Source organism: Zeus faber, assembly GCF_960531495.2.
Source record: "Zeus faber genome assembly, chromosome: 4".
In the NCBI taxonomy this organism is placed as follows: Eukaryota; Metazoa; Chordata; class Actinopteri; order Zeiformes; family Zeidae; genus Zeus; species Zeus faber.
Window position 1 is genome coordinate 16,788,669 of NC_137191.1, and position 12,583 is coordinate 16,801,251.

General features: G+C 42.0%; 2 protein-coding genes across 2 annotated transcripts in view; one reads left to right on the forward strand and one right to left on the reverse strand.

Annotated features, from left to right (window-relative positions):
- Positions 1 to 529: 529 nt before the first annotated feature.
- On the reverse strand, positions 530 to 5,699 carry rps3a (ribosomal protein S3A). Its single transcript, XM_079998690.1, has 6 exons — positions 5,621 to 5,699; positions 4,905 to 5,008; positions 4,591 to 4,778; positions 2,250 to 2,458; positions 847 to 956; positions 530 to 697 (listed from the first exon to the last, which is right to left on the reverse strand). The coding sequence occupies exons 1-6, from the start codon at positions 5,680 to 5,682 to the stop codon at positions 570 to 572; spliced, it is 801 nt and encodes a 266-aa protein (XP_079854816.1). The 5' UTR covers positions 5,683 to 5,699; the 3' UTR covers positions 530 to 569.
- Positions 5,700 to 8,808: 3,109 nt separating this feature from the next.
- Positions 8,809 to 12,583, forward strand: part of LOC307229459 (lipopolysaccharide-responsive and beige-like anchor protein) — a gene marked incomplete at both ends in the record, with an annotated part of 32,136 nt that continues 28,361 nt past the window's right edge. The window contains one exon of the mRNA XM_079999459.1: positions 8,809 to 8,979. Coding sequence (XP_079855585.1) covers positions 8,809 to 8,979 — 171 coding nt within the window. The remainder of the gene's footprint in view (positions 8,980 to 12,583) is intronic.

A 12,583-nucleotide genomic window follows, 5' to 3' on the forward strand; every position in this document is an offset into this window, starting at 1 on the left:
GCAGAGTTGAGTACTTTGGGTGAGAGACCTGTCTAACCTTTGCATGAGATGGTAAAACATGCAGACACTTGACTTCATTTACAAAATTGCTTCATACAGAACTGTTCAACTTAAATACTCACCTGGAAAAAAAGTTATTCAAAGCGGCCTCATTTGAATGTGAACACATCCATAACCTTTTAGAAACCCTTGTGGGGTGGTCCAGTAATGGCTCAAACCTTAGCCTTTTTATAAAGCAATACTACTTAATGCAAAACCTTTGGCCATACTGTATCCATAAATGCAGAGTTATTTTCTTTGAAATGCAGCTGAGCAATTAACCTAGAATGGAATAACTTGAGATGCTGTATCTCCCCAATTTCACAGAGGCCTTGGATTGAGCTTACAGTAAAGCATCAATGTCTCCAGACACATGGATGAAAATGGTTAAGACCTTCTAGTTTGAATCTGGCCAAGAACAAATCCCCCCCCTCAAAAAAAACTACCCCTTCAGGGAGGTCATACTTATGTAGGAAAAACATACACCAGATTAAGTCATTTACATTTTTTTATTATTAAATCCGATGTGCTCAGACAGTCTCCTGGATAGGGGGCTCATAACCATCAGCTCTCTCCACCTTGGCCCCAGTGTCATCTCCAGAAGCCTTTGTGTTGGCGGCACCGCCACCCTCACCGTGCAGCTCCATGAGTTTTCCCACTGCAAGATGGCACAAAAAAAAACCAAACAAGCTCACTTCTCATCCTCAGAAAACAAGGATGTGACAGAGGTGGTGATGTTTTCACACACCAATTGTAGAATCAGCTTCCCTAAAAGGGAACATTCAGCTAATCTCATACATCACTTACACTCAAACTTGGGCTTCTTGAGCATTTTGACCTTCCTGACGTAGACATCATGCAGCGGGTAGATGGACTGACAGGCCTTCTCAATGTCCTTTCCAACACTGTCTGGGATGCTGGAACAGTCATAGTACATTTATATTACTATCCATCACATTTTGTACATTATGGTTCAGTACATGTCTACTCAAAATGAGTAGGTGGGTTTTCAACCACAAGTGCGTTGCGTTGTTTCGCGAGTGGAAAACTAATTTAAAAATAAAAAATGGGAGCGAGTGGGGCAGTAATCTTCTGGATATACATTCCACAGTGGGCTAGAAGATGATTATTACCTACAGAGTACAAACAAGCACACCATAGCTCTCTACATATCCTAGTTTGAAATACAGCAATACCACCTTAAGTACAGTTTCAAACTTGTAGTTATTCTGACCATGTGGAGCTGGTGGCATCCTGACTCTTAGCAGAAACGTCCTGAGCAGCCACAATTGAGACTTTGACATCAGCACATAAACACCAGAAGCGCAACTGACCGTTGCTGCTTTGTGGTTGTTGGGTGGAAAAGTGCACGATTATTAAAAATGTTATCCACCTGTTGTTCAGTTTGGGTGTCAAGCCTCAAGCAAAGTTAGATTTGGAAGGTAATCAAAGCAAGATGGAATGATGGAAAACTAAGTAATCCGGCTGAGAATAAATGTATCTAGTTCTTTGAAAGATTTAAATAAACACATGGGACTTTACACTAAACATAAGTAGCAAAAGCACTACTATGTAACCTTGTACTTGTGGCTGGATTTATTCCAAACAATCTGAAACAGAACCAAATGGGGACGTAAACACAAGGAACTTAAGTCCCTGTAAAGCAACAATAAATGTGTTCTGAGTTTGTCACACCACAGATAAATGTGTTAAAGCACCCAGCCAGATTTGAACAATCACAAAGTATATGAAGTTTGGTTTAAAAAAGAAACAGGGGGAAGGGGAAAAAAGAAACCACACCCAATCAAGGGAGAACTGCAGCCTCACGTGTCAAATACAACTAATCCAAACGAACAAATCCAAAATCAGACAACCAGTAACGGGCTGTCCAGGAGCACACGGAGCCACCACTCTCTGAATGGAACGGAAACGTAAATAAGGAGGCCGAGCTTTTATGTACATTCTGGCATCCAGGGAAGATGCATTTGAGGGATGAAGGCGCCACAGAAAGCAAGTGGTTTACGCTGCAGTGACTTGTCACGATTGTGCCAGAGAACCTCCTAGTGTTGGGAGGGGCCACGGCAGGTAGGCACACATTAGCTGCTGAAACCAGAGTCCAATTGTTGATGTTGTCATTTATACTCTGTTTTACACCAGAAACATTCTCATCATAAACAAACAACATGTGTGACATTGCGTGCTTTGCTTACAGCTTGTTCACGACCTCCTTAAGGTCATTGGTCTGGACCTCACGGGTCATGATCTCCATCATCTTCTTGCGGATCTGGCGGACCTGCTGGTGCTGGGCGTAGGAGGTCTTCCTGATCTGGTTGGTGCGCTTCTTGGTGAAGCCGACACAGAACAGACGCAGGAGGTATCCGTCGGTGGTCTTCACATCCACATGGGCCTCAATCATAGTCTGCAAAGAGGAGTAAATCAAGGATTAATTTTCATTTCATAGAAAACACACTTGACATTTGTTTTTTCACATAAAATTAAAGTGTAGAATCAGAGCTTCAAAGCAAGGCATCACTTGTGGGAGTCAAGCAAATATTTTGGAATCCATGACTTAAAGATTAAGGTTTCGGAAACAGGTTCTGATAAATCAGGCTTCAAAATTTTAGAAGCATTTCCAGACTTCTGCAGCACAAAATACACAAACACAAATAGAGCTTTAAATGGTTACAGTTCATGTTGAATGTGTTTAACTGAAATAATATTTGAATCATACATTTATATATTTTTTGGAAAATGCATCATTGAAGTAAATCCGTTTTTTTTTTTCCATCCTAAATTCATGCTGAGTATACTATAATGTCCCCTCTATTATTCTGTGACTTCTAAACATTCTGATTGCCTGATTTTATTGTTCTATAACCATGATAGTTTTAAGAAAGTGGCCTGTTTCAGATCACACACATGAAAACCTCTCACCAAGGGTGAGGTCCTCCCAGCCATTTGAATTCTGGGAATTGCTGTTTCCTGAGAGCGGTGATTTAATTGAGCGTCTGTTACCCTCTTCTCATAATCCATAACAGAGATATGAAATTTCTTGCTTCTGGTTGTTTAGTTTCTTGATCTGCATGTTTGCATTCAAGGGTACTATAAGAACCCCGTTTGTTCAACAATTCGTTGAGAAACGTAACCAATGATTAATGAGCACATTGCCTCGACCTTAATATTTATCTAATATTTAGAAAACAATCAGTTTTAAAATAAGTTGATAGAAAACAACTTCAACATAAATCTGCTATAATCAAGTTTTAGATAAAAGGAAAAAAAGGAATTTCCGATGTTTTTCCATACAGCCAAAAGTACAGCGCTGCGGAATGCGTCTGGTTGAGAGGACCCATTGTCTCACAACTAAAGAGCCGAGCAACCCAGTGCCATTATGTCAGGAGGTTAACTATGCAGAGATGCCAGAGGACACGCATGCTTGAATACGAAGCAGTTATAATGCAACATGCTGCTTGTAAATACAGGGTTCCTTCTGGCATTACAAATTAAACTAAAGTACTTCCCAAAGCAATATTTGCCACACAACCATTATAAATTTTGAATTTTATAAACATCGAATCTTAGTATGGTTGTCTATTCTATCTATATATTAGACACAAATAAAACAGGTGCGCAATCTAACAATTTGCCCTTCACCCGCAAATGAGAAATTGTGCAGACTGTGCATCCATCACTGTGACTGCAGCGGAGCGTCTCCACTGGTTTGTAGAGATTGTACCAGTTCCACCGTTGAAAGGTTTGAGTCTTTTGAGACTGTTCTTGACTCAGTAAAAAGAAGATTGGTTGGTTTAATACGCGGTGAGCGAAGGAGGACTTCCGGTGAACAAGAGTCAGTCACTCCGAGCCGTGAACAGAGTTGTCAAAGGAATTATTTAATTCTGCAGTGAATCCAGAGTCCTGAATCATTTAAAAGATTTGTTCACCAGACGGGTACGGCAAAATTTCCGTGCGGCAGCAGAACCAATTCTTAAGTACTATAAGTGCAAGCAAAATGAATTAATTTTAAGGTCTGCTTTTTATTCCCATCTAATTGGTCTAGCTGATGTAATAGGATGTATTGGCTCATTCATGAACAGTCCAGTGCACAGATCTGTATGCACAATTTAAGCAAAAATTCAGCATCCAACAATGTCAAAGACATCTGGAAAATGTCCTGGTGTACAATTGAGAACCAGACTAAAAAGAAGTTATGTTCACCCCTGATTATATCTGTCTATTATTAATCTCATCATTACCTAATATTATAAGTGTCCATTTACAACCATGCTGAAAAAAATTGATTTCCCTGCCCAATCGTCATAAAAGCGATTATGCATTTATTTTGTTATATCACATACAAAACCAAAAGAGCCATCATAGGTTTTCAAAGATCTTGTTTTTTTCCCCCGATGACTTTTCAAGCACTTCAGCACAAAGGGGTCTATTTTTTCTTAATTATTGTATTCAATTGTTACATTTCTGAGGATGAAATTCAAGCACTTCAATGACCTGGTAAGAACCCTGTTCTTAATAGTATTAACCCCTCATCATTACCTGCCATTTCTTGACCATGGAGCACATCTTGTCACGGGTCAAGTCCATGCCGTGGAAGTTGGTCAGGCAGTTCTTGCCCTGGACATCCTCGGTGATCAGCTTGAATTTACGGAAGGCAACCTCGTCGTTCTGCAGGTCAGCAAGGCTCACCTCGAACACACGTCCCTTGAGACCGTCGGAAGCAATTCCTGGGAGGGTCACACACCCATGTATTGATATGAGGCAGGTACCAACATCATGCGCCATTTGCTGTATGAATGACATTATACAATACATCGCTGCACAGTCAATACATCAAGGTGGCGTAAACTTACTGGTTCCCTGAGTCCTGGTGACCAAGGTCTTGCCAAGGTAGCGGATGTTGAACATGGCTGGTGCCTTGACATCATACCAGTCCTTCTTGGAGAAAGGGTCCACACTGGAGAGACAGAAGACTCATAAGGACGACTGGACCACACACACACACACACGTGGAAATGGGCACATTAATGGGGCCGGCGGACGGTCGCACTGACACATTGCTAATATGCCAGCAAACACCGTGGAATAAAGCCCTATTACAGATCCTTAGCCTGGAGTTAATTTTTAACAAACTACAATGTAGAATGTACTCTGGTTTTCCCTGGCGGTTCGTGTTTGGTCAGGTGTACTTCCAGCAGTTCACACTAAAGGCTCCGACTGCCATCTTGCTAGCTAACGTTAGCCGAGCTCAGATTAGCATTGATTAAGGACGCCTCCGTCAAACGTCTTAATAGTCACCGTCGGTTGAACTTCATTAGAGCCGTTTTTAGTAGCTTGCTTTAGCGCATATTCATTGATTCACGCAAAAGGGGAGTCGTTCCAGGGACGCACACCAGTGCATTGGGTTGTAACGAGTACGTCCACCAGGGAGGTCGGCGAGCACCGTAGCAACGGGTCGGCGCTATCCAATTATTATCACCTTCATCCGTCACATCTTAATTCCCCGAGTGGTCGTGTCGGAAGCAGCGATGTCTATCACACGACCCGGAGTGAAAATTGCGTTACTTACATCTTCTTTTTGGCACCTTTCTTGCCGCCTTTGGTCAGCCTCTTATTCTTGCCGACTGCCATGTTGGCTACAGGGAGTGAAAGAGGAAGAGGTCGGTAATACCGCGAGAAATAAAGAGATCTGTGTGGACGGGATTTGGCCACATCTCGCGAGTCATTGGCTTTGGCGCCCTCTACTGGTATTTATAGGAGTGTATCTTACCCGTGATTTGAAAGCGTTAAACATCAAAATGGAACTACAACACTCCTTTTCAAACTTGTCTTTACTTGGTGCTGCTTAGAACTCGGACTCGATTGGGATAAATAACATTTTCAGAAATAAAGAGTTTGCACACTGTGCATAGTTGAATTCGTTTTCTCACTGAAATGATTATAATTTGATCTTTCGTGTATCTTGAATAATCTTCCATTCCATCCATTTGATATATATATATAATATTTTGCTATATATATATATATATATATATATATATATATATATATATATATATATATATATATATATATAGCCTTACATAACATTACATTTGACAATCTATTCACATGACATTGTGCCAGTGAAACACCCAAGATCTGATCCTTTGAACTGGAAGAACCTGACTGCTGAGGAGTATTCCGCCATCCCCACCCAAACCCTTATTGGAACAAAGAGAAGCTATTTTGTCCATGGTGGCATACAGTATTTGCATTCGTTGAAATTATATTCGCAAAGTCATGGGGGAAAAAAAAATCGATTTAAATTTAGGACACTGGCAATATGAGAATTTGAGTGCAGCAGATACATTGGCACATATTCATTTAAATGACTCACTTCCAGATGACTGCATTTTATGCATGACAGGCAACTGTCAGGCTTGTTGCAGGCCACTTTGCCTTATCTCATAATCACTGGGATCGTTTGACCTCTTTAGCCTTGAGCCCATTACAACAGATTCCAGTTAATAGTCTTACATATATTTCGTGGGCCTAGGTCTTGGGTCAGTGGAGGCAAATTTTAATTTTAAGTCGTGTTATGTGATTGTTTTTTTTTCACTGAAATACAATCACTTCCGAGTTCTGCACTGAAGACTGTAAAGCGCCAGTGTCGGTGGTGATTAAAATGTAGCTCACAGTGCAGTCTCTGTGGACAGCTCTCCAGCTCGGGGCGGCGGGTCAACAGCAACAACACAGCGACAGTTGCTGCCACCGAGACACCGCTTGGGGCCTTCGCATGATCCCACCGACACACAAAGCCATTCGTTAATGTTCAGATTGTAGCAGTGGTTTCACATTTTGTACATTCCAAGAACGCGCCAACAAACTGATTATGGCACTATCGTTGGCTCCTATCGTTGGCACAGGTTTTAGTACAGATAATGAGAGTCTCATTTAAAGGTCAACTATGTCTCATAATGAGACATGAGACACTGTGTTTTATTGATGTATTTTTAATTTATTATTTTGTATTATTAGTGGTGTACATTCAATGTTTCGATTTCCCCCATATTTATTTGTATGTTATACACATGCAATTCTTGGTGAATTTCATCACATAACAATGCCTGTAATACAACAAAACAAGTGCCCCGACAGCATTGGCTGAATTCTGTGAAAACGACGATATTTTGGAATTTGAACGGAACAGCAAAACAGGTGGAGACAGTGGGATGTCGTAATGGTGGCATTCGTTTAATACATTCATGACGGTCGAACATCTGAATATCTTACAGATATGGAAGTGTTTCGTAAAGTAATGGGAATAAAAAATATATATCTACAAATGAGCAATGCACAATAAAGTCAAGTAAAATTAACTACAAAATAGAAAAACGAGTACAACAAGTTCCCAGGGATAACAATGAACGTCCGCGTCAACATGAGGTTTCATTGTCATTTTTTAAAAACGCGATAGAAGATCGTATGAGGCGCAGTGTTTTCCGTCCGCACCTGCGCTGCGCTGGTGTTGGGTCGTTCTTAAACGATCCGATCTGTTTGAACGGCTCTTGAGTGGGAACGGAGGGCACCGCGTCTCGCTGGCCGGTGAGCCGCTCTTTTTCTTTCTTTTGATTTGTTTTTTTCCTTTGCCAAGTTTTCCCAGACAGATATGTCGCGCTATTTGTTGCCACCACCACCACCCCCCCTCTCATCCATTTCAGAGACGTCCCATCCTGCGATCCTCCCTCGCCCTGGGGCGCCTTGGCCGTCGCGTCAGGTTCACAGGGCGGAGGCGCGCACCGGTCGTCAGCGCCAAGGTTCATACGCGATTAAACTCGAACGTTTCACTTCAGCAGGTTATTTTACGGTTGTTATTTATGTGTGAAAGATGACCCGCCACAGTTCATTTTTATTGCGGGGTATCTACATCGTATATCCACAAACAAACAAATAAACGAACGAACCGACAAAAACGAAATATTAACGGAATAAAAAAAAAACAAAACATATTTAGGAAGAGCGTCATATTATCTTCGGGTGCTATTGACGAAATTCGCCACCGCGCGGATCGGCGGCACGCGTGTGGGGAGGAGGAAGGGAAAGAGGAGGCCTTTTCCTTTCGAACGACTCTCGGAAACGAACCGCAGCCATTAGGGCCCCGGTTCCCTCCGAGGAGCCGGAACGCCCGTCGCCATGCCGCACACCTGAGCTCGTCCACTGAAGAGACGCGACGCCCACCGCGCATGCGCGACTCTCTCACGGCGTACACTGTCATGGCGCGGACGAGCTGAGGCTCCGGGCTGAATCAGGAAGAAGAGGCGCCGTGACCGGGTTAACGTCGCCTTCTCCACCGAGTCGCGGAGTTTTTTTTTTTCTCCCGAGGAGGAGGAGGGCACGTGTACGCCGCGGCCCCTCCGCCGAGTCTCGCCGGACTTGAGCGCCTGTTTTTTTGTTTTTCATTTGCGGGACTTGTGCTGTCGCCAGGGCGCTACCTGTCAAGTGGGAAACAGCGGTTCAACGGCTTAATTTTCACCCGCGGATCAAGTTTCGGAGCCGGGGTGAGGAGTTGTGCCGGTCCCGGCGACAGTGCCGCCTTCTGGCTGCTTCCCAGGCTGGGATTATCCGGTAAAAAAAAGTGCCTTGGATGGAGACGGAGCGTCTTATTTGTTTGTCTGTGTGCGATAACACCTGGGAGGGAGGTAGATAAGGGTATTTCACCTGCACACCGCGGGTGAACAGGTGCTTCACCTGCGGACACGCCGCTCTTCCTCGGCCATGGCCAGCGAGGAGACCCCCGGAGAAGGACCGGGGGACGCGCCGGGCAACGCGGCGCTAACCCCCGGCATCCCCATCAGGGGAATACGGATGAAATTCGCCGTGCTCGCCGGCCTGGTGGAAGTTGGCGAAGTTTCCAACCGAGACATCGTGGAGACGGTGTTCAACCTGGTAAGCTGATTATGGAAGCTCAGCGTAGGCCTCTAGTGGGCATCCATGGACACTCACCTGTCCTCATTCTGTTCAAAACTGCTACTGTCTAAATGTATTTATATATATATATGGAGGTGTTCCCAACAAAGTATTTAGTTAAGATGATCAATGGATGGATGGATAGATGGATAGATAGATAATTAATCTCCGGAGGTAAATGGCAGCGTTACAGCAGGTCACATCACCTGTGTATCAACAATTCATAGGGTCAAAAATAGGACATTGTGTATAATACAATCTGTACATATACTTTGTTAACCATGGTGGAATACAAAATATGATATATGTGTGTGTGTGTGTGTGTGTGTGTGTGTGTATATATATATATATATAAATATATATATATATGTGTGTATATATATGTGTGTGTGTGTGTATATATATGTGTGTGTGTGTGTATATATATGTGTGTGTGTGTGTGTGTGTGTGTATATATATGTGTGTATGTATGCATGTGTATATGTGTGTGTATATATGTCTGTATATGTATGTATGTATGTATGTATGTATGTATGTGTATATATGTGTGTGTGTATGTATGTATGTATATATATATATATGAATGAATGAATGGTGTCAGATATTTATTGATGATCATTTAAAGGTTAGATGTGCGTTGGCTTGACATGAAGCGTAGTGAAGGTCAGCAGTGTGTCTAAAGAGCCGTCCCAATGACATAACCAGGTCACTCATACTGTCCTTGTTGTCTCATCATGTCTTGCTTTTGGCAACCCAAGCAAGGTCTGTTTTTGGTTAGTGTAGTCGGGGATTGACATGGCAGGGCAGGCCGGGAATGAATGAAGGTAAGGAATCAGAGTCTGACCGGTTAGGTAGGAGGAAGTAGTAGAATAGTGAGCCTGTAGGAGGAGGTGGAACCTGCAAAACTGCCTTGTCACTTTGGCTGCACAATGGAGGCGTTCAGAGCTGCACGCCCTCTCGTAGAAATTCTTTGGAGTTGAATGAACTGCAATAGAGCCCCTGCTCATCAGGATCGACCTTGCTGTTGACTAAAAACACAACTGTACATCAACCAATCCGCTCATTATGCCACGAAAAATACGTGCACGCTCATGCTTAAAAACAAGCCCTTATGACATTCAGTTACAGTATGTCGGATTTTCCGTTATCATTGATAAAATCTGTACCGATCACAGGCCATTTTAGAATGTGCAATTTCATGTTAATGCCCAAACAGGTTTAGTCACTAAATTCCTCTCCTCTCCCCTTATCCCCTGCTCACCCACTCGAATAGGGTGGTAATGTTATTTATAAGCCTTCCAGAAGTGCCTGCGGTTTTATCTATGGAGTTACAGTATTGCACGCTGTGAATTGTATCAGGTGTATTCTAATTTTCTCAAAATGTACAGAATTGCATATCTTTACACAAGGCAGTATTTTTGTGTCTTTGTTAAATTGGTGTTCAGGGATATCCAGGTAAGACCAGAAGTTATTGGTTTGAGCTAAGAAGCAAACAATGCAGCATCTTGAAATTGAAATCATTTAACGAGATGTTACAACCCAGTGAGGCAGCACAGTTAGTCATTTAAGGCTAGTTAGAGTAGTAATTGATGAGAGATGCAATGAGAAAATAACCTTAAATTGCAATAAATCTGTCAATTTACCCTCCCTGCAAGCGTATGAGGCAAACCCTCCAGTCCAATCGGAACATATTTAACATTGATAGCGCTTTAAGTTTAATTTGGAGAGAGTGAGCGACAGGTCAGGATAAACAGAGCACTATCCGGTGTTTATTGAGCCTTATTTATTGTCATTAATATGAATGATAATTTTGTTTTGTTGTAATTGTACCTCTGCATATTTTCAGTGTTTTAGTAAAATGGCAGATACATTGAGAAGTTGATTTGCAATTTAAGGTTGTTCACTCACCGTGCGACCAGGAAAACAAAATAGAGAATCGTACACAGTACTCATTGAAGGTACTGCATGAGACCAAATATTACACCGACCGATATTTTTAGCCTGCGAAGCCCGACCAGTGAGCGGAGAAACTCAAAGGGAAAATCTGTAAACGATTGACTTATGTATTTCTCAACGCGCTGTCACTGGACTGACCCGGGTCCATTGTCCCTCTGTTGGGCGGCACAGGCGATGGGCAATTTAAGAGGCTGGAATGCAACTTAAATTTTATCCTGCGGCAAGGTCAACCAGCAGGCCGCCATCTTTGTGGGGTCGTTACTCTGGAAACCAGACAGTGCCTGTATGTAGACTTACTCCCACCCACGTCAGGTTTTAGCCACATTAAAACCATCTCCTCTATGAAAAACATATAACAAACAGCAGTAAAGGGGTTTCTCATACAAGGGATAAAACCAGTTTCTAAAAAAGGGGTAACGTTTCAGATAACACTGTTGATAATTATTGGAAACCATACCAAAATTGGTCAAAACACTTAAATAATATGTATGAAGTCAACAAGTACTAGTTCAATAAGTCATTTAAATTTGATACCAGAGCACTGTTTTCAAAGGGTAGTTACGCTTGTTTTTTATTTTATTATTATTTAATTTAATAAAAACATTTCCTAGGGTAATTATACTTCTTTTTGTAATTTTTAAATAAAAATAAAAATGTATTTTTAATTTTATTTTATTATCAATTTTTTTTTTTAGGGTAGTTATACTTCTACATGAGTATAGGATAGCACCGTCTATATCAACATGATAACTAATTAGAGTTTGATGCAGGCAACTCTCAGGACCCGTTAAAGTTTCATACTGTGTGCCTGTGTATCTAGTTACTATTACAAGGGCCGGGGAGGGGGCCACAGAAAGGGGACGCACCTTGCTTCGTCCTAAAACGTGGCTTTCTATTATTATTACCATTTATTTATATCATTTGTGGCTGAGAGAAAATTTAGGCTCAGGTTTCAAGGCGTCATATATTGGATGTCAACTGGCTAGGTTGATGTAGCTCCTCTCAAACAGGCTGCTGGCGTTCACATGGACATTCAGTGGCCCAACATTGATAATGTGAATCCTCTGTGCGGAGACATTGCCAAATAAGAACGTTTTTTCTCTGAAACGGAGCCTCTCTGTGGTCCTGTGGCTTCACACAGCTTATTACATTTCCGACTGACAACTGTGAGGCAAAAATAGATTAATTCAAGTTCACTTTTTCAGAGTTGTTTTTTTTTTTTTTCTGTAAATATGTCAGAGTATCCAAACTCAATAAATGTGATTTGGACGTGTGTATTTTTAGCATCAAGCGATATGGGCGACTTTTATCTGTGTTTCAAGCTGCCGTGGATGCTTTTCAAAAGGCAGCGGTCAGGGATGGTTCAGATTGCTCATTTGGAACGAGGAACCAAGCGTCACGCGGCAATGTCCGGTAGCTTCACCGTTGTCATGACTTAAATGCCTGGATATTTATGATAACATATCAGTTCTCCGTTCATCCAGGATAATTATGAACCATTATTGTGTAACACATTAAGGTCTTCAGTTATCTCCAATTTTAGAAAGTAAAAACCCCAAAAAACCTGTATACATTTTAGTCTAATAATGGAGTTTATACTGGTTACTAACCTGCTTGATTTTGACTT